Consider the following 23896-nt stretch of genomic DNA (forward strand, 5'->3'; position numbering starts at 1 on the left):
GAAAGACCCCCCATCCCTCCCCCCATCCCTCCTATATTTACTGTCCATGCGATTACCAGTGGGCTCTCCTCTTCATTCGTCGTCTTCATCTTGTGACTGAGGTCTGGGCTTGGCCAGGTTGGCCCTGACTCGAGCCTGGTCCACACCGTCCAGCAGGTTTTTGGAGTCCAGAGCCAGAGTGTGAGCGGCCGCCAGCATCTGGAGCTGACACTCCTCCTTCAGCGAGGTTATGGAGTTCTGCTGGGCCAGTCGCATCTTGTTGATCAGATGTTCCAAGTCCTTGTTCAGCAGCTTCTTCGTGCCCTCGATCTGAGACGCAGAGGAGAGAAGGTCGCACGCTACAGGTTGGTCGAACTCGATGTCACTAACGCTGCAGTATGTTTTATAGCATGAATACTGCACGAATAAGGATCGTAGGTATTATTTTTCATCAATAAATACTTTGGTTGAAACTGATTTCTCTCGTATTTTATGTTCTACAAGCTCCTAAATCTTGATGAGTAAATGATCACCAGTAAAATAGGTTATTTTCAACAAAATGACGGCACCAGAACCGATCTATCGACGGCCTGCACACACAGTCACACACCGACCTCTGTGGTGATGGAGCAGTGCAGGGAGGGCAGGATCTCGTCGACACTCTGAATCAGGCTGCGCAGGGTGATGCCCACTGCCTGAAGGTGGACGGAGGAGGTGGAGGGGTGAGACGGGGGAGGACAGGACAGGACAGGAGAAGACGGTAGGAGGAGACAAGGTGGGAGATAGAGAACGGAAACCGGAAACTCGCATTGTTACTCCATCAGCTGATAAAAGAGTCTGAAATCTTGCAGTGACTCAGCGGCGCCCTCTCCTGTTCAGACGCTCTTTTCTCTGATACAGAAAACAATAATGAGCCCACCTTGACGGCTTTGGGATACTCGGAGGCGGGCAGCGTGTTGACGTCGTTCTTCAGCTGGACCACCTGCTTCACCATCACCATGACGTTGGTGTAAACCTGATCATCTGATCGGTCCAGCTCAGCTGTGGGCCGAGACTGCAACGGGACTTATTTATTAGTTTTTAATATCAACATCAGCTTTGTTGGTGTTTTCTGATGCGAATAATTAAATACAGTATTTTTTTTATATAATTGTAGAGGAGTTTTACCTGTAAGACTGCAGGAGGCGCTGGGGGTTTCACTGGAGGACCTGAAACACACAAGTAATGCACATAAGTACATTTTGTACACACATTTTCTGTACATATGTATATGTACAATGTGAGGAAAGATACATTTTGCATAACAGTTAACAGAATATTGTCAAAATATGTATAATTTCCTCTTTACAGTATGATTACTAACGTTTAGATGTTTTTCGACATGTTTCCTAAATGCTGTGATGAACATTTTAAAACCGTTCATGCTGTGTATTTATGTTCTCTATATGCTTGTCAATTACAGTGTATTTTTTTTAATTTCTATGCTTTTTCTTTGTCCTTTTCTGCACCATGCTGCTGGTCTAAGAAGGCAAACAGTTTGGACCTACCATTTTCTGGACTGCTTTCAGGAGGCTGCAAAAAACAGAGAAGGAAGAAAACTATTATTTGAACCGGTTTGAGCAGTTTTAAATGTTTTGGTCGGGTAGAAGGACGGGAAAAGAGTCTTTTCTGAGGTAAAGGAGCTGAAGGACCCAGAGGAAGAACATTTAACCTAATTCCTCGTGGCTGATCAATCAAACCACTTATTTATGGTTGGACCACAAAAGCTAAATATAGCAGTAAAATTAGCAAAAGAGGAAATAGTCAGTGTACCTTGATTTGTGAGTCCAGTCGCGCAACAGGATCCTACACAGACACACAACGTGGAAGACATTTAAAACAGGCTTCAGTGCGGAGACGATCATTTGGTGTGTTTGCATCATGGACATCCAGTTACTTAAGGTTTCCAAAGATCTTCTGCTGGACACTCTGACTAATATCATTTCGTCACACTCAAAAAAACACAAACAGCTAACTTTGTTTCGTGTGTGTGTGTGTGTGTGTGTGTGTGTGTGTGTGTGTGTGTGTGTGTGTGTGTGTGTGTGTGTGTGTGTGTGTGTGTGTGTGTGTGTGTGTGTGTGTGTGTGTGTGTTTGTGTGCGATCTCTCACCAGTTGTCGCTCCTCCTTCTCCAGCCACTGTTTGTCCATCTGCATCTCTTTTCTTTGTCTTTGTAAAGTGTCCTCCACTCTCTCTTTCTCCCACATTGACCTGCTGTCCCTGTCTGGTGCCTACACACAAACACACACACAAACACAAACACACACACACACACACACACACACACACACACACACACACACACACAAACACACACGCACACACAAACACAAACACACAAACACACACATAAATGTCTATGTATGTATATAACATTAGAACTTGTTGTGAAACTTCACATCAGTGTCATATTAAAACGGACCTATTTCCCCTAAAACCTTTAGTCACATGGTTCAGTTTGCTTTCATCCATGTTGTGGCTTTTTACACTCTGGCCTGAAAAGCCGTCCCAAAGTTGACACCACAGAACATGACTCAGTGACAAACTTCCCTGTCGTGATGTGACGTAACTTGAGAGGTTCCCTAAAGGCCTTTTACCGACAATCTACTGACGCTGACATAAAGCAATTTCATGCCAGGATTGCCAATTCAAATATTTACAAACTTTGAGCATTTATAGAGTATTTTCTCTCTCTCTTTGGGGGGAGTTGAAGCAGGCCAATTGAAATAGGTCAGTTCAATCCGTATTTGTGGACATGTGTAGTGTATCTGTGTGAGTTTGGACACCTGTCTGTGTGTGGCCCGAGGAAGCGTGCAGCCTTGTGTCCGGGACGGCTGGTGAGAGACAAAGAAAAAAGAGAGCACATGTCATTTATTTAAAGTCTGTCAGGCGCAGCGTCACTGAAGAAAATGAGCGATGCAGCTGCTGAGTCAGAGCCTCGTGGTATTAAACTTTCAAAATGTGCTATGACTCAACAAAAAAAATAAAAATCTGATCTTTCACCATGAAGTTCTGCGTACTGAGCAGGAACTCTGTCTGACTGCAGCTTCTACAAACTGTTTACACACTGTGAACTCAGCTCTTCTTCATATTGACATGGTGTGTGTGTGTGTGTGTGTGAGTGTGTGTGTGTGTGTGTGTGTGTGAGGTACCTTGGGTGGAGCCTCTGTGTGGTTGGGATCAAATATTTCTGGGATGGAGTGTGATCTGTCTCGCCTGTGCTCGGTCTCCTGCTTCACCTCTATCCTGTGGATCTCGCTATCAAACACACACGGACGTCATTTAGAGTGTGCGCGCACAACAAACCAGCACATTAAATTAGGTGCAGTAATAACGTGTGCAGGTGTGTGAGCGTCGGCGCACCCGATGGAGCAGACGAGCTGGCTGAAGGTGGGCCGGCCGTGCGGCTCGTAGGCCCAGCAGCGGGTGAGCTGGGCGTAGACGGCGGGCGGGCAGAGCTGCGGTTTGTGGAGTCGAACTCCCGACTCCAGCTGGTGGATCACCTGCCCGTTCTCCAGCCAGGAGAACGGCTGCTGGGCCAACGAGAAGATCTCCCACACACACACAGCTGCTCACACACGCACGCACACACACACACACACACACACACACACACACACACACACACACACACACACACACACACACACACACACACACACACACACACACACACACACACACACACACACACACACACACACACACACACACACACACACGATCAGTTCCAAATTAAAAAATCTTACAAAAGTTGAGATTCCCCTTTAAGATTGTAATTCTTTCTTTTAAAAAGAAATATCATGAAATAACAAGTTTGATCATCTCTCTGTTAGTGTGAATCACATATCTCTTTAGACATGCTTTTTAAAATGCATTATTTAAGCTAAGCACTAAAAAATTTTTTTAAAAAAAACCCCAGTCCTAACAAGCTCTTCGGTCTGTGGTAATTCTGCAAAAAAATATTAGAAACCTCAACACGACCTGCAGCCTCAAGAATTGAGATTCAACTCCTGTCTCGGTGAAGTTCTCACGTTGCGCAGCGGGAGGACTAATTTAAAGACATTTGACACCTTTCTGGTTGACTAAATGCTTCTATTTGTGTTCAGAGAAGTTTGCATGTGTGTGTTCAGAGAGGTGTGTTCTTCTCACCAAACATCCAGACGTCACTGGCTGTGGTGAAGCGTCGGAAGTTGATGGATTCAGGCGCCATCCATTTGATCGGTAACCGACTGACTGAAGCTGCAAATAGAAGAAAAGAGGTGTTTCACAAGAAAAAGAACAGAAACAGAGACTTGATGTGTATTTTTACCTTCAGTTTAAATTGTGTGTGTGTGTGTGTGTGTGTGTGTGTGTGTGTGTGTGTGTGTGTGTGTGTGTGTGTGTGTGTGTGTGTGTGTGTGTGTGTGTGTGTGTGTGTACCTTTATAATACTCTTGATCGTCAACGTAGCGAGACAGGCCGAAGTCTCCGAGCTTAACGCAGTCAGGAGACGCCACCAAGACATTTCTCACTGCTATATCTCTGCAGCACACACACACACACACACACACACACACACACACACGCACACACACACACGCACAGAGCAGAAACAACACAGCAAAGAAAAGACAAGACGAACATTAAAGGAACAGTTCACACCAAAAATAAATCTTCGGGTCAAATTTTCTTTTTTTCAGTTACTCATCGGAGAGACTTGATATTTGTTTTCACTCCATCCTGCCTGTTTGTAGAAAATGTCTTATAAATATTTATGTTACCTGTGCACCATATTCAGTCCCTCCAGGTAAGCCAAGGCTTTGCAGATTTGCAGACAGTACAGGATTAATGTTGCTATTGTCAGGCTGTACTGCTGCTCCACCAGATAGTTCCCCAGCTGTCAGGGAAATAAACACATCTACTTTTTACAAGACGACAGTGTTGTTTTTTTTGTTTTGTTTATTTCTGAATGAATGCAGTGGATCGTCAGCCGGATAACGAGCAGCACAAACACAAAAACACACCTCTCCATGTTCGTAGAGCTCCATGATAATCCAGACAGGATCGACCTCGATGACTCCGATGAGACGCACGATGTGAGGATGATCAAGATTTTTCATCAAACCTGCAACAGACAGAGCGATATGCATCGGATCTCTAAAATATCACATTTTATACTGATTTCATAGCAGAGAGGGAAAATGACATTTTTCAAGGAAAATCTTTGAATATGAATCACCCCGAGGCTTTACCTAAACCAAACTCAGGACAGATTTTGACTCTCAAAACTAAATCATCAGTGTTAGTTTGTCATGTGTGTCTCGCTCGTTGACGCTGCTGCACGTGATGAACACTGTGGTTTCCAGTCCGCCACAGCTTAAGCTGTTGCACAAAGCCACATGCAGGCAACAGGAAGTCGACGACAGCAGTGTTCAGGCTGTTGAAACCTTGAAATATTCTGAACTAAGATGCTTGTTTCTGTTTTGACAGTTCAAGTTTTACAACAGAATATCTAATAACGGAAGAGAACGTGCACCGAAAAAAAAAATCTTAAAAAGGAAACAATCAGTGCAGCGGCCACAAACTCACCAGCTTCACTGAGGAACTTCTCCTTTACATCACCTGAACAGTCCTTACACGTTTTGATTGCCACATGGATCCTCTCCCCTGTCTGCACATACACATACGTGTTGTGGTAAGGTATCAAGTTTGGGGGGAAAAACAAAAAAGCTTGAGCACAAACAATTCACTGTACAGAAAATAGACGTTTGTGGTACATTTACAGCTGAAGGAGAACAATACAGTTCATTTAGAGACTTAGAGTGATGCTTTGTGGGCAACAGATGAACTCACATGGCTTTTATAAACTCCATCATGAACCTCTCCAAAGAATCCTTCACCCAGGATCCGACCCACAACAACTTCCTCTCTGGAGATCCTGTGCTTCTCTGAACACAAAAACATTAAGGAACAAAGTGAAAGAAATGTAATAAAACTCGAGACTATCCAAGCAAAACAACAACATGAAATTAAATTTGTATCCCTGAAAACAAAGATGTGCATGTGACTAATATATTATAAAGCCAAATAATTTAACTAGAACAAAATCTTAAACACTACTCACCACCACACTCTGTGTTGCCTTCTGGGATTTCAGCATAAATATCAGAATCTGAATTTCAAGAAAAATGTCCAACTTGTAGGGGATTACTTAGCAAATTGCTCTTCTGCTTGAAAAATGATAAATTATTGTGTTCAAAGCGAAAAATTAAACATTCAGGAGGCAGAAAGAAACCAGATGTACTTATACCTTTACCAGGACCTCTTTGAGCACCACTGGAAGATAAACAGAGAACATGAAAGTTGGATTTTTTTAAAAAAAATTTAAAGCAAGCAGTCAATCAGCCTGTTTCCAGCTGTGCTTTAACATCTGTGACACTTTGGTAAAGCAGAAAAAAAAAACATCTGAAGAAAATGAATACAGAAAAAGGAAGAGCAGGGTGTGAAAACAGAAAATAGTCATTTCGCTTCACCCGCACTTTTTACCCTCAGTTTCCACCAGTTTACCACCACAGTGGAAAAAACAGTTAACAACATTTACAAAAAAACACAACTCATCACACTCACCAGTTTGGGATGTCAGGGAGTTTCAGTCTTGGGTCTCTCCCTAAAAAAAAAATATTTTTTTTTTACTTGGAGTTAGGCCTAAAAATAAAAAGGGACCATTTCATGTTTTTAGACTTGGTTTAATTCTATTATTTAAGATGAGAAGAAAGTGAATGCATCAGTGAATTTGGTGTTTAAGTTCATTGTAAGCCATTTTTAATGAAAGCCAAATGTACAAAAGTAAACCGGGTTGGTGAGCAATAGATGATTGTTTCTGTACCTTTGCTGGGCCTGATAATTAGCGACCTCTCGGTGCTGCTTTCCAGTCGACAATAGCCATCAATCAGGTCAGCCATATTTTCCGCAACGGCCAGGGAGGAAGTGTTCACCGAGAGCGGCTTTTGAGGTTGAAGAAGCAAAGATACGAACATATTTGTGATAAAAACATTTTCATACAGTAACCTCATTTGACTCCTCCTTAAAGTACAACTCAACAATCCAGATCACGATTACCGCGTGTTAAAAGCGAAGCTGAAACAAGATGAAACAAATCTTGCACAAGAGTCAGGAAGTAGTCCTCGACTCAACTCTTCCCCCAGATACTTTCCACACTCACGAGGACACATATTTTCATGTCGGACTTTGTTTCGGGGTGTTTTTCACATAAAATTCAAATAAAAAATAAAAAAGTGTTGATCTTCTCATCAAACCCTGAGTAAGAAAGTAAATGAGCACGTGTCTTATCAGGAGGTCTGGTGTCACCTGTTTGGTTCCTTCTATGTGCACAGTGAGCAGAGCCCGGCCGTCGCTCTCCGCAGAGCAGGAGATGCTGCGGACCTGAGAGAACTTGGCCAGACAGACGGGCTGCAAAAGAGACAAAAGACATATACATGAAGAGGGAATAAACAAGACAAAGACTTCCTGTGACACTTGATGAAACGGTGAAGAGAGACTTTAAGCTCACTGTTGAGTTGTCAGTTTGTTGACTGATCCCTTCAGAGCTGATGACCAGGTCTATTGTCACACTCCAGCTGTGCTAAAGTAACAGGAAACACACATATAAAGGATAAGGTGCATATGCACAGGGCTCCAACGACATGAACAAATTAACAAAATAAATACAGTAAAACTACATAGAGATGTGTAAGCGGAGACATTTTACGAAACAGGATATTCTGCAGTGAAACCAGCGTCACGCCCATTTTCCACTTTACAAATTTAGTTGGAAGCACGTTGCAGTTGAGATGCATTTGATTTGTGAAACCCTTTGCACACATCAGGGTCTGCAGAGCTCACCACCAGCTGGCAGGCGAAGGTCTCGTGTGTGTAGCTGTAGCACTGAGCCAGAGTGGTGAAGAACTTCACCATACACTGGTCCTGGTTCAGAGTCGAGTAGCCCTGAAACGTCTGCTGGATCAGCCGGCGCAACTGCTTGGGCTGAAACACACGCAGATGCACACAAACACAGACAAAACAAAAGAAAAAGTAATCACCTGAAAATAAATGTCTTTTTTTTTTTCTTTTTTTTTTTACGCAGGTTTAGTTAGAAAGCGTTTCTTTTGGCTCGCTACCTTCATGCTGTCGATGAGCTCTCTGGGAAAGAACAGGTCCAGTCCAACGTCCTTCCTTATGGAGGAACGGAGGAGACTCAGATCACCAGAACAACGCAAACACAAAGCAACACTTCCGTTGTTCAATATTCTCTTCAAAAGCATGAGAGCGCTCGCCTTCGTCTCTTTCAATGCCAACCACAGAACTATTGTGGCATTTTATTGTTCCTCTTCACCTTCATATCAGGTCACAGATACCACATGAAATTTGTATTCTTGGAACTGGTGCACTTCGGTCAGACGGCTGACTAAAACTGTGTGAACTGCAGAGTTTGAGTTACTCTTCCGAAATTAAACACCACTAAAACCATGTATGGCAACAACAACAAAATGGGTGAGACCAGACCACACGGCAATAACACTCGACTTACTCCAGGAGTTCAAAGTTGGACTTCTTCTCCAGCCCGTTTGGGTTCATGTCTTTGTAGAATCTCCTGCAAGCACAGAAACAGCCGTTGAAAACTTGTACAAACTGATGTCCTGTTTTACTCTCTGTGACGCAGGAGTCGTTCGTTACCTAATTTCCAGACAGCCGAGCTGTAGAGACATTCCATCGCTGACTTTTGAGGCATACCGCCGCATATAATCACTTCGTACCTGAGGAGAAACAGACTTTGTGTTGACTACAGCTAAATAAACCTAATCCTGATTCTAAAATAGATTCCAAGCATATGAAACTATAAAGAATATAATATAATATAATATAATATAATATAATATAATATAATATAATATAATATAATATAATATAATATAATATAATATAATGTAATATAATATAATATAATATAATTAATTGTATAGTATTCTCAGAGTGACACATCACTGACCTGCAGGTAAAAGTAGAGCATTGTGGTTTTGTCTTCTTGGAACTTCTCCATGAAGTCTGACGGGATGTTTCTGATCCTCAGGTCATATCTGGCCAAACACACATCATGTTATTCTATTACTATCGTTGCACATGTCTTCATATTAAAAACACGGATGTGATGGAGCTCCTGACCTCCACTCAGCCTCGAGGTGCTGCTGCTCGTAGCGCTGCGTGAGTTCAGACACGGTCAGGTCCGGGTGCAGCCAGTGGATCTCTGAGGACTTGAGGTGTTTGAGGAGGAGGCCGTAGCAGAGGTGGTGTTTTATCTCTGGACCCACGCAGCCGCTGGACAGCACCGTGCTGATGACCGTCTGGGACACAAATAATTGTAGAGCAGAGTCTCTGTTGTTGTTTTTTTACCTTTTAAAATGTGATCAGTCACTTCCAAGTGTGTAGCAACACATGAACAAAAATCCCGCTGATACAATCTCAACAATGAGGGTTATCCTCATCAGCATTAACATATCTGCTTTGTGAAAAGAAAAAAAAAAAAACTCACTTCCTTATTTATTTATTTTTTTCCTAGAAAGTGCAGCGCAAGAAGGAACATCAGAAAAGACACCTGAGTATAGAAGTAACCGTGAAGTAAAGTCGAGAACGTTCAGCTACACTGGGCACTGCAGTGGACCACAGTAGAGTCCAACACTGGAGAGTAGAGTAGAATATAGTTGATAGTATAATAAGGCTGCAGTCATGCATAGAAGAACATAGTAGAGTGCAGCTGGAGAGGAACCTCCAACAGAACCGTATAGAAAAGTACAGATCAGTACAGTCAGCTGCACACGAAAGCAAGCAAAGTAAAGTAAAGTACAATGGAAAACATTACAGACGTGCACAGGAGAGCTGAGTAGTCAAACACAGTACGCAACAGTAAACAACAGCTTGATATATGTAAGTAGAGTACAGTATATTTGAGTATAGTATATGAAGATCTTGATAGATGGACAACAATGACTGACAGGAACACGCAGGGCAGAAAGACATGACACTTATGAAATGAGGAAAAAAAAAACAGGAAATATGGTCAGCGAGGTGCTGATGTGACAGAAGTAGAATAAAGTAGAGTGAATAGTGGTGAGACTGGGTAAGAGTCCAGTCGAGTCCAGTAGAGTCCAGTAGAGTCCAGTAGAGTCCAGTCGAGTCCAGTAGAGTCCAGTAGAGTCCAGTCGAGTCCAGTAGAGTCCAGTCGAGTCCAGTAGAGTCCAGTAGAGTCCAGTCGAGTCCAGTCGAGTCCAGTAGAGTCCAGTAGAGTCCAGTAGAGTCCAGTCGAGTCCAGTAGAGTCCAGTAGAGTCCAGTCGAGTCCAGTCGAGTCCAGTCGAGTCCAGTAGAGTCCAGTAGAGTCCAGTAGAGTCCAGTCGAGTCCAGTAGAGTCCAGTAGAGTCCAGTCGAGTATACCTTCACAGTCCACCCCTCCTCGCAGCGGACCAGTTTGAAGTTCTTGCCCATGTTGGAGCTGTTGCTCAGGAAACACACTTTGATGATCTTCAGCGGGAAGATGCTTTCCTTGGCGACAGTTGCCGTGGGCGACGTGTCCGAGGTATCTGACTGACTGGTGGGAGACATGCTCCTCCAGGACAGGGTGCTGGTGTCTCCTGACATCACACACACACACACACACACACACACAGGCGTGTACGCTACTGCGCGTCCATGTCCGTCTCCGTTGTCACTCTGTTGCGTCCTTCATCCTCGACCGTGCCACACGTCCACGGAGGTGCACGTCAAAGCTGGAGACGAAACCAGTTGGACGCAACAATGGACAACACAAATTAAAGAGAACATTCACGTCGGCGAAACGATTCGACTCCCGCTGCCGATCCTTCTGTACTCACCAGTCTTGCGCAAGCTCCACGACTCGGCACAAGAACCGCACCGCCGGCCTCCGAACCTGTAGACGACCCAGAGACAGAGACGGACCGTCTTCCCATTACTTTACCAAGTGCAGATTTCTTTCGTTTGTCCTCTTCGTCAGACTAACAGAGCGGACGCATCCGAAGCCGTGCGCCGAAGAGGAGTCATGTCGGGGCTTAACGAAAGAGGAAACGCGACTGACGGGGCAAATAAGGAAGTTGAAGAGCAGCTACAGAAAAACTGAGAGGACTGATGAAACCGCCGCCTCCCTCCCCTCCCCTCCCCTCCCTCCCCCCCAATCTCACATGCAATGGCACAAGCCAGCATCGCACCACATGCCACTGCTTGAACGAGTCACTTCCTCTTCCAGACGTTAAACAGCAACAGGTGAAAACCGACATTTATGAGAGTTACTGACTTAAAAAAAAAAAAAAAAAAAAAAAAGCAGCATTTTAAAAGAACTCCGAGTACAAAGTGAGAAATTACAGCCAAGCTGTAGAAATCGATAATTACATGCGTGTTCCTTCATTAAAAGCTGTTTTATGCATCACGCTGACTCAGCGAGGTGCTGATGGAAAGTTCTCCGGCCGTCCGGTTTCAGAGCGCACATCGGTGGTTTTGTTCTTCTGGTGAGTCCGAGGTGGAGTCGCAGACACTTTCTCACAACTCGAGAAATTGATGAGATAAACGTAGCAGACTTTCACACTGAGGTCAACTTCACTGCATAACTTTTTCTACAACTCAACACCCGAAGGGGAGATTGCTGTGTTGAGCATGTGTGTGTTTTCTCCCCTGCAGACGACTTTCTGGACATTTCTTTGCCCTGCGGCAATAAATTATATTTTAATGCAACGCGGGGAAGTTATATCATAAAGAACATATGACATTGAGACAGATTAGAGGAACATATCGTGGACTACTGAAAGACTTCACACATTTCAGCACTTCATATGAGGGTTAAACTTTAAAAAATAAATAAAAAAATAAAAAAAATTCAGAAAATTTCAGGAGCTATATTTCAAATTTGTTTGACTATTATACACTGAAACACAATCACTGTAATACTGTTTAAATATTTCCAACCTGTCACACACAAAAAAAAGAAAAAAGAAGTCAAACAATTAATTTGAATATGACCGGAAATGACGTCACAGCACCGCGACGGTAACACAGGAAATGGGTAACCAAAACACCGCTTTAAAAAAAAAAAAAAAAAAAAACACGCTTCCGACGTGACTTTCTTTTGCTAAATGTTGACTGCTGCGGGTTTGAAGTGAACATGTGCGCCGCTTACCCCACGCCGGTTTACTCCCACGCGGGACGGGGAGACTTCCGGGATGTTTACGAGCCGGCGGAGGACTCGTTCCTTCTGATGGACGCGCTGGAGAAAGACGCGGAGCGGCTGCAGCTGCTGAGGTACAGACGAAGCTCCTCCAAACTCAGTCATGTCTTCTTGAATTTCAATGCGCCTCTTCGCTGCTTCCAGCCCGGATGTGTGTGTGGAGGTGGGCAGCGGCTCCGGGGTGATGTCCGCCTTTCTGGCGTCCGTCGTCGGACCTTCAGCTCTTTATATGTGAGTTATTCTGATGTTTTGTCAGAAATTTCAGGCTATTAAACGTTTCTAAATGCAGATGTGTGTGTGTGTGTGTGTGTGTGTGTGTGTGTGTGTGTGTGTGTGTGTGTTTCAGCTGCACTGACGTGAATCCTGCAGCAGCTCGATGCACCGCAGCGACCTCTACCGGTAACAACGTGTCCCTGCAGCCGGTCATCACAGACCTGGTGAGACGTCATCATCATCATCATCATCATCATCAGCCCGGTGTTATTGTTTTGTGAACGAAGGCTCATCCGGCGCCTTCTCCACCCTCGTCCCTCAGGTGGAGTGTCTCCTGCCTCGGCTGCGCGGCGAAGTGGACGTCCTCCTCTTCAACCCTCCCTACGTCGTGACGCCTCCGGAGGAGGTGACCCGGCCCGGCCCGGCCCGGCTCTCTGAAGTCCGGACGTGTCCGCGTGTCTTCAACTGGTTTGTTCTTCTCTCTCAGGTGGGCAGCAGAGGCGTCGAAGCTGCCTGGGCCGGTGGGGAGCGAGGCCGAGCGGTGACCGACAGATTTCTTCCCCTGGTGACGCAGCTGCTGTCCAGCAAAGGCTTGTTTTACCTCGTGACCGTCGCCGAGAACGATCCGGGTTCGTTTGCCGACTTCCCTTCAACGACATCTCCGGTTTGAGGAAATCACCCGCGTGAAGAAGTTTGTTTACCCGTGTCTTTCTCCTCGCCAGAGGAGATCGTCAGCTCGCTGGGTCGGTGCGGCCTGAAGGGAGAGTCGCGCGCGTCCGCGAGAGCTGGAAACGAAAGGTTGTCTGTGCTGCGCTTCCACCGGCGCCAACGCAGGTGAACCGCCTCCGGCACATCCTGGTACTTTACAGAATAAAAACACAAACACGTTTCGTACCAACTCGGCAGGTTCATTCTTTTCACAAGCAGTTGAAATGTGCTCTTTAACTTCCAGGTGACGCCATCTGTCCTCTCCCAGTCTCTCGCTGCGACGTCATCGGGCGACGTTGAGTCCAGTGGGGGAGAGGTGGAGCGCCGACGGGTCACCGGGTCAGAGGGTCACAGGGTCACAGGGTCACCGGGTCACCGGGTCACCGGGTCACGCCTCAGGCAGAGTCAACCCAGACTCGGCTCCTTTCTCAGATGCCTACGACCACCGGGGCTTTGAGGCTTAAATCACGTCCGTGTGTGATCTTGTAACGATGGATGTTTGTCTCTCACACACACACACACACACACACACACACACACACACACACACACACACACACACACACACACACACACACACACACACACACACACACACACACACACACACACACACACACCTCCCTCGGTTCTTCGTCTCCTCGTGTGGGAACTGATCACGGAGTTGAAGCAGGCGCACCGCGGCCGTCTTTTACTTTCTTTCAGACTTTTTGAAGTGATGAAATAAAATAAAGACACAAACATCTGTGGAAATCTCCCAATAAAATGCAGAGAAAGTGACGGCCATCTGTCCTCCTCTTGTTTCTGTGGAGGCTCGAGGCCTCTGATTTTATCAAAGCACATGTTTTTTCACGGAAACCCTGAAATGCCCTTTTTTAAAACTCATTCATAGTGACAAACTTAAAGACTTCAACTTAAAACCCTTATGCCAAAAAAAAACAGTATTTAACCTACAATTAAATGTACTGCAGCCAAAACCATTCAATCTCTATGAAAAGCCCATTTTTAGGTCACCCGAAAACCATATAAACGCGATATTCACTTTTACAAAATCAATTTAGCAAGTCATTTAAATGTTGAGCAACATCTGCACATAGTTCTACATATTTTAAACATCACAAACCTGTGAAAACAGAAGAATGAACGCGCAGGTATCAGGTGCTTCTTCCAGGTGCTGCTCCGCTCAGCTGACTGAGGAGCAACAAGTCCACGTGCAAAGAAAGTCCGCGAGGGATGCAAAACAACACTGCCCCCTGCTGCCAGAAGATCTTTAATGTCCTAAAACATCACGAGATGTTTAGTTGCACGAGAATCAAAAGGTGCCTTGAAGTTGGAAATCCATCAATTGTGCAGGTCAAAGTCTGTTTACTCAAAATCTGGACTATTAAGAGTTTCATCAGTTTAGCTGTTGATGCTGCAACAGATGGGACTCCAGCAACAAGGACTCCACCTGCCGCCGAGAAACATGCAGGAATCTGCCTTTAAAAAAAACCCCACATGGGAACAGTTTCGCCAGTGGGAAAATTACATGATATGGAAATATAAGCCGCAGGAAATTCAGTTGCACATGGAAATCAGACATTTACGTTTGTACTACTTCACAGAAGAAATGACATAATACGGGCGAACACTGAAAAAGTGGGCAGGTTGTGTTTCAAAGTGGAGTCACAGTGAGGCTAAAGAAAAGAGTAAAATAGTTTATTGTATCAGTATAGATCAACAGAAGGCACACATACAGAATCTGAGGGTAGAAGTCACGCCAGTGTCAGTATCCCATAAAACCAAGTGATCATATAGCAAAATATACCATTACATTTCTATCTGCAGGACTCGTCGTTCCACCTCGGAGAGCTCATACAATACATTAGCAAGCAAATGCAGCCGTTTGCAAAAATATATTCATATATAATTATACATTTTTCTCTACACATCGAAGCAAATCAACTATACAAAATGCAGAAAACTATCTCAGTACATTAACCGGTGAGCCGTTTGTAAGAAAGTCCATGCTGATTATTAGCATCAGAGTGGCAGTATTACAGAATCAAAAATAGAAGCAGTACCTTTGTCATAAAACAGTTATAGGAAAAACTTACAAGTTCATATAATGCCAAAAATATTAGCTTTGAAAACAAGAAAAAGTACACAAAAGACATTTCACTATTCATGAATATAGGAGGATTATAAGGTCTGGAAAATACAAGTGTGTCCCTTTCAAGCAGTACGAGTTTCTAACCAAAAATATTGAGAAGTAAATTAGTAAAGGAGTGCCATGGCTTCAAGATACTTTTTGGTTGAAATACAGATCCCAGAGTTGACATACGCGAGGACGACAGCGACAGCCATGCTGAAAAATGACCGCTCACATAACGACTAGCAGGACTGTCAAAAAAGTTCAAGGATTAAATGACACATTTTGAGTAAAAAGTTTTGTTATGAGCATGAAGCTCAAAAACGTCTTCTTATATTTGGGCAAGAAAAAGCTGAAATATTTCACAATTTAATTTTCTTTTTTTACAAGAACAACTTAATATCTGGAAGCTTGTGTGCCAAATTACAGCTTTAATCTTGTACTTGTACTGTATCATGACTTTATAGCCTTCTTTTATAAAATTATAACTGTTCAATATTGACAAGTTCATCATAATTTTCTGAACTATTTGTAGTGTTCTTACTTTTTTCTCAAAATATGAAACTATTATTCTTGAAATCTTTTGTCTTTTTGCGGCCCTGAATGCATCGTAACACTTTATTCCAAATGAGTACTACAAAAGTTTGGGACAAGGAGGTGTATTCTTTCGGAGGGGGAAGTTTAACAGTCTTAAGGATTCAGTGATTTTTCAGCCTCCACTTAAATCATAATTTTACAAATAAAACTTGTGGCAAAAGAGACACTAAATTTTAAAGTAGGAATACATACTGACAACCTCGAACACTGCTCAGTAATTTTAGGTTCCACCTTTTGAAAAATAACTCCGTTCTCCTCCAGCTGCCAGAGTCTAATACGGGTAGCTGTCGGGGAAAGTCAGTCCCTGGATGCATTGCTCCCCTCCGTCCACCAGGTAAGGCCCCTCGTCCTCGTAGCTGGGCAGGGCGAGGCCGTCCTCCTCGCTGGGAGGGAGGATGGCGTCCGGGTCGGCCTTCAGACTCGGCCTCTGGTTGTCGGGGAAAGCCATGGAGAAAAGCGCCTCGGGGTTGCACACAAACTTGTAAACATACCTTTCCCCAGCCACCTGCACGAGCAACCAATCAGAGGAGAGGGAAGTCAGCAAAATAATTAAAGCAATCAAAAGTTGATCACATATTATGATGAATGTGTAACCACAGATAAGATTAGTGGAAGACAGAAGTGAAACCTGCCTTTACCTTCTGCATGATGCCCTTCTCGTAGTAGTACCGCAGTGAGCGGCTCAGCTTGTCGTAGTTCATGGCCGGCCGGTTCTTCTGCATCCCCCACAGTCGAGCCACCTGGACAGAACAAAAGATAAAAAGACTCCATTAAAACATCCTGCTATGTGGGGGTTTGATTATTATTATTATAATAATTTAGAATATGTATTTTCTATTTCATTTTCAGCCTCTTTCAGTCTTTTTTTTTTTTTCACAATAAGTCCCACAAGAGGTTTTGGCAGCGGCTGACCTCTTCAGGATCGATCAGTTTAAACTCCATGTTGCGTCCCGTCCACACGATCAGGTGTCCGTTTGCCGGGTTGTCCAGCAGCGTGAGCAGGAACTGCCAGAGCTGCAGGGAGCCGCGGCGCTGGTACGGCAAACCCTCCTGCTTCACTTTACCTGGTTACAGAACAGTCGTGTTTAGGTCGTTGCCTCCCAGCAGAAGTAACACCAACACTGGATAACGCTCGTGTCTTACCTTCCAGTCTCTCTGGCACAACACAGGTGTCGTCGTAGTACAAACGTGGCTCTCTGTCGTGACTAAATCCTGCGGGTTGAAATAATGAATATTTAGAAAAGTTGTGGCGGCTCAGACACAATATTTTAAACCCAAGACAATCAAACTCACCAGCGGTGTTACTCTGGAACAAAACTGAAGACTTCCCGAATGATGACGACTGGCAAGTTTGAACCTCTGGAAGACACAAAAGTAAAGAAGAATAAATGTGAGCACATGACGGATGACACGGATGGATGAAGCAGAATCCTAACACACACACACACACACACACACACACACACACACACACACACACACACACACACACACACACACACACACACACACACACACACACACACACACACACACACACACACACACACCTGAGTCGAAGCCAAAGTCTCTTGGTTCTTGTTTAATTGTGATGTGGTTGAAAGTGGTCTGGGACCGGGCCAGACCTGAACCAGGAGGCCCCGGCTCTGGATACCGTGGGTCCACCAGTTCCTGTTTGAAAGCCCGGGAGCCGAGGGGAACCAGGGGCTCTGACAGGTTGCGTTGGTACAGCGGCCGGCCATCGCGGCTCGAGGGGTGGTACGGTGTGTTGGCCGTCTTCTCCTGCGGGAGGAAGGACAAGCAGGGATCCGACAGCTGCCTCTGAAACCTGAAGTGTGGGAGAACACAAGTGGAGGTTTGAGGGATTCGAGTGGATTCTGTTTCCAGCTTCAAGCGTATAAAAGTAGTAGTTAGGAGCTCACCTTTGTTCTGTGTTGAAAGAAGCACCGGAGCAGCTGATGGGGGGGCGCGGCAGAGCAAACTGCCCGTTTCGGTTGGCCTGTGGGAGGTTGTGGTGGTGGTGGTGGTGGTGGTGGTGGGAGGGGCTGAGGGTAGCAACGTGGCTCGGGGAACAATTGTTGGTCAGCTGAGGGCTTGATGGCTGTAGCTGCCTCTGTAAGGGTGGAGGTCCAGCAGGATGAATGGAGCCGCACTGCACCGCAGGCGAGGAGGCTGGAGTCAGAGATGGCTTGTGGTTGTCACAGGCACTGAGGAGAGGACAGGAAGCAGCCCTGAAGTCAGCCAGGGTTTCATACAAACGCTTACTCCATCTGTGTGATATTAGCGTCATTGTGATCAGGTACCTGTAACTGTAAAGGCACATGTCAGCCTGAGGCGATCTGCAGGGAGACAAGTCTTTGGACGGACTGGGCTCTCGCTTCACTTTGCTGGCAGGCGGTCCATGAAACATCACTGCAAACACACAAATAACAACCATTGTCTTCAGAAGAGGAACTCAAATTAGACTGTACACAAATGAGTGTTTTCTGATGCCGTAGGGACGTTGTAGTCATGTGCATCTCTGCTCGCCACTGTGACACCAGACAGCAGAAAAATCTGGCAATTTGAAGATGCTACACATAACAAAAGTCGTAATTTTCCATATTGTTGCAAAAGTAGAAACATGGTGAAGTTTTAACAAATTGAGTCTCAAAAAGAATAAAAAAAACCTGAAAGTCTGGAGCGCCCCTTTACATTGTGGGGTTTATTGGTTGCATGTTTGTGCAGCAGGTCTCACAGGAGACATTAAATGAATTGTCAAAAGTGAAGCAGCTGAAACATCCAGTACTCCTTGGAGTGGGTCAAGCCCTTCATCCTACAGCTCCCATGATGCAAACATCTTTTCTCTTGACAACGCCAGGGAGAAAACCTCCTATCTGATTTCAGCCTTCCTGGAATCTGCAGTGACGACATCGCTAATGTTTCCTTCCTCCGTCAGCTTTATTGTCTCAACCTGGAATCCTTCTGTTGGAGCAGCGATCATTACAACAGTAATAAAAAACAGCAGTGCTCAATGTACTATTTCCTCACATCTTATCTTATCTGTGATATTTTTAAAGTGCAGGTGCAGTCCCTGAAAGTCTGTTTTTATGCCCCGCCCATGTCATCGATGCATAAATAATACAACATATTCGCTCCCTGCTGCACGAGTCGGAGAGCTCTCTATAAACGTTAGAGGAGAAGCAGCTACTCACAGTTATTCGACTGGAAATCTGGGACAAACTGCTCGTCGTCAGGAACCTGAGCTGTGGGAGGAAAAGACAGGAAGTTAACTCACATCAAATATTCAGCCTACGATATTTTACAATTCAGGTAGTTAGTTACTCTTGAACCCTCTTGAAGAGGAAGCGTGTTCGGTCACATGGAAGCAAAAAGTCTCACCTTCTGCGATCCATATTTCTTGGAGCTGGATTAGATCCTGAAAAAGATCTGCAAGACAGTCATAAAGATTATGTTAAAATGAAAGGCAACAACTTGCTAAAATAGCATTTTACTACCAGTAATATTATTGCATTTTCTTTTTCATTATCAGTCATTTAAAAATGCATTCATGTTTACTTGTCAAAGTATCTCATATGTCTGTAAGAGTAATTGAAGTCACTGTAACTATTGTGTATGTGTGGACTCAAACTAAATATGATGGGTTACTTCATGCTACTGCCAGTTACAAAAAATGTCATTTCCTAACTGCAGAAATTCCCATTTAGCAAAATTATTTGAAAAAAAAAAAAACCCCTAAATTTCTTTCAGCTGCATATTGACATGTGATGAGATTTGTCTCTTCCTCTTGTTTGCATTGTGGATTGGAAAGTTTCTTGTCAAGCAGGCTCCGAAAACTTTCCTTTGTTTTCTGTCTTATTTGCAAGTGATTCCTTTTTACTTTCCGCATCTAATTGACGACTCCCCTGTGTCCTTATCTTGTGACCTACAACCAACTCTGCATTACCATACAAAAGCAGGTACAAAGGGAACGGGGGTGATGGTCTACTGTTTGTCCCACTGTACAAAAGCTGCCCTACGGAGGAGGGAAGGCCCCCTTCTCTTCTGGACACCTCTCTTTGAGGGTGCATGTATGTTCCTTCTTGCAAGAATAAATGTCCGATGTGTTTGATTTTGAACCGAGCCTCCGAGTAACTTTTCTAACAACGTGATAAACAGTTTCACATCCAGTTTGATGCTTACGTACCTTCTGTGTCCTGAGCCAGCTCTGTGTCCATGAACTTCCTCTTCCTGTCGCTGAGACATCTCTCTGCTTCCTCTGCGTGACATTTCTAGAACAACAGGGGAAAATAGACTTTTGTAATTTTTTTTTTTTTTTTTAAATGAACAGGTTTATTATCAAAGGAACAATAAATGTATGATGTGTAAAAGCCATGTTTTAAACTCACACTCTCAGGGACCATAAAAGGGACCTGCTGGTCATAAAAGCCGTCCATGTTGTAGGAGTCCTCACTCTGGGGTAAAGAAAGAGGAGTAGGAGAAATTATTGTATATCGTTTGAAACTCCTCTGGAAGCTCGCGGTACAATAATTTCTCCATCAGCCTGAAGCATTGGCCTAATTAGTCTCCATTTTCCACCAAGACAACCCCTCCATCCATATAAGCATCATCCCTTTCATGTGACTGCACGCTATTGTTTTTCTAACCTCCATGACCCCCCCACTGGAGGCTTTACAGTGGCTGTAAAAGCCCTGCTGTCAATGAAAGCGTTACGCAATCCCCAGTACGCGAGATGTGACGTGAGTACGAGCTGAAGGAGTCGCCGCTCTTCAGAAGAGTACACGATGCCAGTTTTCGAGGCCATAAAGAGACTGCAGCTGTACGGCTCAATTAAACGTGACGTCTTTTCCTTTAGCTGCGTCGTGATGGACTCCAGAGCTCTTCATCAGTGGGATAAAGCTAATCATTGATGTCTTTGGAGGAAATCCTTCTTTTAATGTCGCAAAAACGAAAGATACAAGTCTAACTACTTCTTTAAAACATAAAAGTTGAGTAAAGCCTGCAGACTTTATTTAGTAGAAACATGACTGGGCTGTAGAGGAGATTCATCTTTAAACATTTTACTAGTCAGTTAAAATATATAGACTATCATCTTTATAATAATGTATTTTTAGCATGAACTTCCATGTTACACTATAGTTTTTCCAGTGTTTTGTATTAACATTAGTTTCAAAGTTGTAAATTTATTATGCCACCAAAAATGTTTTAAAAAAAAGTCCAAAACTGAAAACAAATTTGTGTATAAGAAAGTTTGTATTTTTACTTCTTTCCTCTCAGTCACCATTTGACGCCTTCCTCATATTTAACTGCTGTACTTGTATATAAATCCCTGAATATGAAGTAGCTCAAACCAGCTCCGCCTGCAGCAGCTACAACAGTAATACTTCACTATTAATAATCAAATGATGTCATATATTATAAGATATCAGTCAGAAGATTCAAAACCAGTATTTTTACCTTAATACTTTAACTAAATTTTACTATTAATAGCTATGTACGGTACTTTCACTAATGTAAAGCAGATTTTGCCTGCAAGATTTTTATTTATAATATTTTTACATGACTGTCCTGCTCCTTTTGTTATTCTACTTTTTAAAAAAAAAATATATATATATATAAATTATTGTAATTAAAATACCTATTAAGACTCTCTCTTATTAAAATTCATTAAAACACATTTGTAAAAAGGTCATTTTGAAGCTCTTGCAGTGTGAGAGTAAAATTACACCAAGAATAAACCATTTAATAAGATATAGGTCCACTTTTATAGCTTAGTCGTAATTATAACGCAGCAAGGTTACAATTACATGAAGTGTCTCTTTGTCCTTGGAGGAGCTGCCGGAGGTAAACACGTTTCACTCCCACAGTTGGTTTAAGGAAACAACTAGAAGTTACTAAAGTGAACTTGATTTACTGCTACAACACCAATATGTTAGAATTCCTTTGTGTTTTGTTTTGGGATTTTTTTTTTTGTGTGTGTTTACTGCAAATAAACATAACTTTAAATTGGAAGATTTGTGAATGGACTTTGGTGTGACGCACGGGAGCGAACAACACGGCTCGTGGGACGTCCTTGTTTTTCTCAATGAAATGAAACCTGATCCTCTCAGGAGGACGAGGAGGGGGTGGAGGTGGGGGGGGGGGGGGGGAGGAGGAGAAGGGGGCACCAGCTCACCATTGATAAATTTGCCCCGGAGAACAGAGAAAGATTCCCGATGCCAGCAGGCAGGAGATGCACACCAGAGCACGGAGCCGACGGAGGCACCGAAATGGACGCGGCGCTGCCTTTGATTTGCAGAAAATGGCGATCGCCTCCGAGCCCGTATCTGCTCTCCTCGCAGCCAGCAAACAAACCGATGCGTTCAGCGTTGATGTGATCAAAGCAACGCGAGCCCGCGCGTGTGCCGACAATGAAACGACGGAATAACAAGAATGCAAAACTCACGTGATGAGTGAAGTTTGTTGGCAAGAGTGAAAAACGACTTCGACGCAGTTTTCCTCGCCTTCATCTCCTGCAGCTCCTCGAATAAACACTCGGCTCAGGATTTTTCTCAATGAAGAGCTCTAATAACTGCATCCGACCAGGGCACTGTGCTGCTCTGCTATTGGCTAGAAAGCAAAGCCAGTCAAAGGGCGAGCCAATCACCTTCGAGACTGCTCTGACGTCGGTGGCTTATGTTTTTTATGAATGGCTGCGTTTCATTCATGGATCCTCAGCTCTCTTAAAGTGCCAGAGCTGCCAGTCAATTATTAAATGAGTAAACAGATTCATAAATAAATACAAATGTACGTCTTAGTTCTACATGTAGATGTTTTTGGCTAATTAATGATCATATAATTAATACATTAATTAAATTAATTTGATAATGGTAATCATCTTTCCTGATCAAATAAATAATAAATAAAACTTGAACCACTTAGCAGATTAATGGAATTAATGGAAGACATTTTTCCTTACTTCCTAAAAAGCATTAGGTTTAAGATTGTTAGTTGGACAAAACAAGACATATGAAGACGTGAGTGATGTCTCTGGGAAGTTGTGGTGGGATCGTTTTACTCTAATCTCACACACTCCCTGGACCTGATGATACCTGGGGGGCCCGCAGGGGGATTTTTCTTGTGCATTTGTGTAACTGTTAAATTTGAGGTTTAATCCTCCGTCACACATGACTGTTTAAAGTCAATTCATCTCAGTGGGTGGCTCCACACGTTCTCACTTTTAATTCCACTTTGATCTCTTTCCGATTCATTACCGGCAGCTGCAGGGAGATCACCAAGCGCTCCACGTGATCATGGGATAAATCTCATACCGCACCTCCTCAACATAACTGATGGCTCTCCGCTACGGATGGAAATCTACGGCTATGCAAACACTGCAGTTTTCAACGCTTTGCTCCAAAACGGCCATAAGAGGATTAGAGTTCAGCAGCAGCTCTGATAAAAAAAACAACACAATGCAATCCTCCTTATTGACAAATAATATTAGAGCATATAATCACTGAATCAGAGCAGTTGTTGTTTCTGTGTGCCGGTTTGAGAAAGTTTTATAAATTGGAACACGGATTTATTTAAGTCTTTGCACTCCAAATTACACATTTCTGCCAACTTTTTTTTTTTTTTTTTTTTAAAGACAACCCAGCAAAGACACATTGGCCTCGCAAACTGCAACGATCTGAAGCACTAAATGTATGACTTTGTAACTGTGGGGTCTTTTGCATTAAATCTATTTTTGCAGGATCATTGAAGAGAAAAGCAGGAAGGAAAGTCTGTCTGATAAGATGCAGAAAAGGTTAAAAAGTTGACATATGAGCATTGTTAGTTCTTACTTTTCAAAGTAGAAGTGCTGTCTTATGACTTCACACTGAATGACCTGTTCAGGTGGCCGTTTTCCGCATTGTTTGTGTTCTACTTAGAAACTGCTCGATCAGCGTCGGGAGATGCCAGAACGGATCTGTGTGATAAAAAAAA

At 43.7% G+C, this 23896-nt stretch overlaps 3 protein-coding genes across 5 annotated transcripts; 1 reads left to right on the forward strand and 2 right to left on the reverse strand.

The window, feature by feature from the left end:
- Positions 1-20: 20 nt before the first annotated feature.
- LOC138628624 (protein-tyrosine kinase 2-beta-like) lies at positions 21-10689 on the reverse strand. The gene is made up of 29 exons (XM_069711765.1): positions 10482-10689; positions 9218-9396; positions 9045-9132; positions 8732-8811; positions 8586-8648; positions 8176-8230; positions 7901-8041; positions 7569-7640; positions 7367-7468; positions 6885-7002; positions 6626-6665; positions 6309-6334; positions 6123-6170; positions 5852-5946; positions 5588-5669; positions 5023-5123; positions 4780-4895; positions 4440-4540; positions 4170-4259; positions 3381-3585; positions 3170-3275; positions 2804-2851; positions 2129-2248; positions 1792-1824; positions 1527-1551; positions 1147-1187; positions 899-1033; positions 594-674; positions 21-309 (listed from the first exon to the last, which is right to left on the reverse strand). Exons 1-29 carry the CDS (start codon positions 10683-10685, stop codon positions 73-75), a joined length of 2832 nt encoding a protein of 943 aa, XP_069567866.1. The 5' UTR covers positions 10686-10689; the 3' UTR covers positions 21-72.
- A 1452-nt stretch (positions 10690-12141) lies between these two features.
- Positions 12142-13782, forward strand: n6amt1 (N-6 adenine-specific DNA methyltransferase 1). Its single transcript, XM_069711767.1, has 7 exons — positions 12142-12353; positions 12424-12510; positions 12626-12716; positions 12815-12898; positions 12980-13121; positions 13215-13326; positions 13445-13782. Exons 1-7 carry the CDS (start codon positions 12217-12219, stop codon positions 13446-13448), a joined length of 657 nt encoding a protein of 218 aa, XP_069567868.1. The 5' UTR covers positions 12142-12216; the 3' UTR covers positions 13449-13782.
- Positions 13783-15728: 1946 nt separating this feature from the next.
- On the reverse strand, positions 15729-22460 carry LOC138628647 (ETS translocation variant 5-like). Of its 3 annotated transcripts, none has more exons than XM_069711800.1 (13): positions 22374-22460; positions 20317-20382; positions 20115-20199; positions 19310-19357; positions 19123-19173; positions 18232-18340; positions 17851-18135; positions 17479-17756; positions 17222-17287; positions 17072-17140; positions 16841-16992; positions 16561-16668; positions 15729-16433 (listed from the first exon to the last, which is right to left on the reverse strand). In XM_069711800.1, exons 2-13 carry the CDS (start codon positions 20362-20364, stop codon positions 16200-16202), a joined length of 1533 nt encoding a protein of 510 aa, XP_069567901.1. In that variant the 5' UTR covers positions 20365-20382; positions 22374-22460; the 3' UTR covers positions 15729-16199. The 3 variants fall into 3 exon arrangements, with proteins under 3 accessions (XP_069567901.1, XP_069567899.1, XP_069567900.1); XM_069711798.1 differs by lacking the exon at positions 22374-22460 and adding an exon at positions 22104-22249; XM_069711799.1 differs by lacking the exon at positions 22374-22460 and adding an exon at positions 22104-22247 and having other exon boundaries at positions 16567-16668.
- Positions 22461-23896: the final 1436 nt, after the last annotated feature.

This window comes from Brachyistius frenatus, unplaced genomic scaffold (genome assembly GCF_029030835.1).
Source record: "Brachyistius frenatus isolate BFR_SWC_R1_liver_20210118 unplaced genomic scaffold, ASM2903083v1 Contig_103, whole genome shotgun sequence".
NCBI classification, from domain to species: Eukaryota; Metazoa; Chordata; class Actinopteri; family Embiotocidae; genus Brachyistius; species Brachyistius frenatus.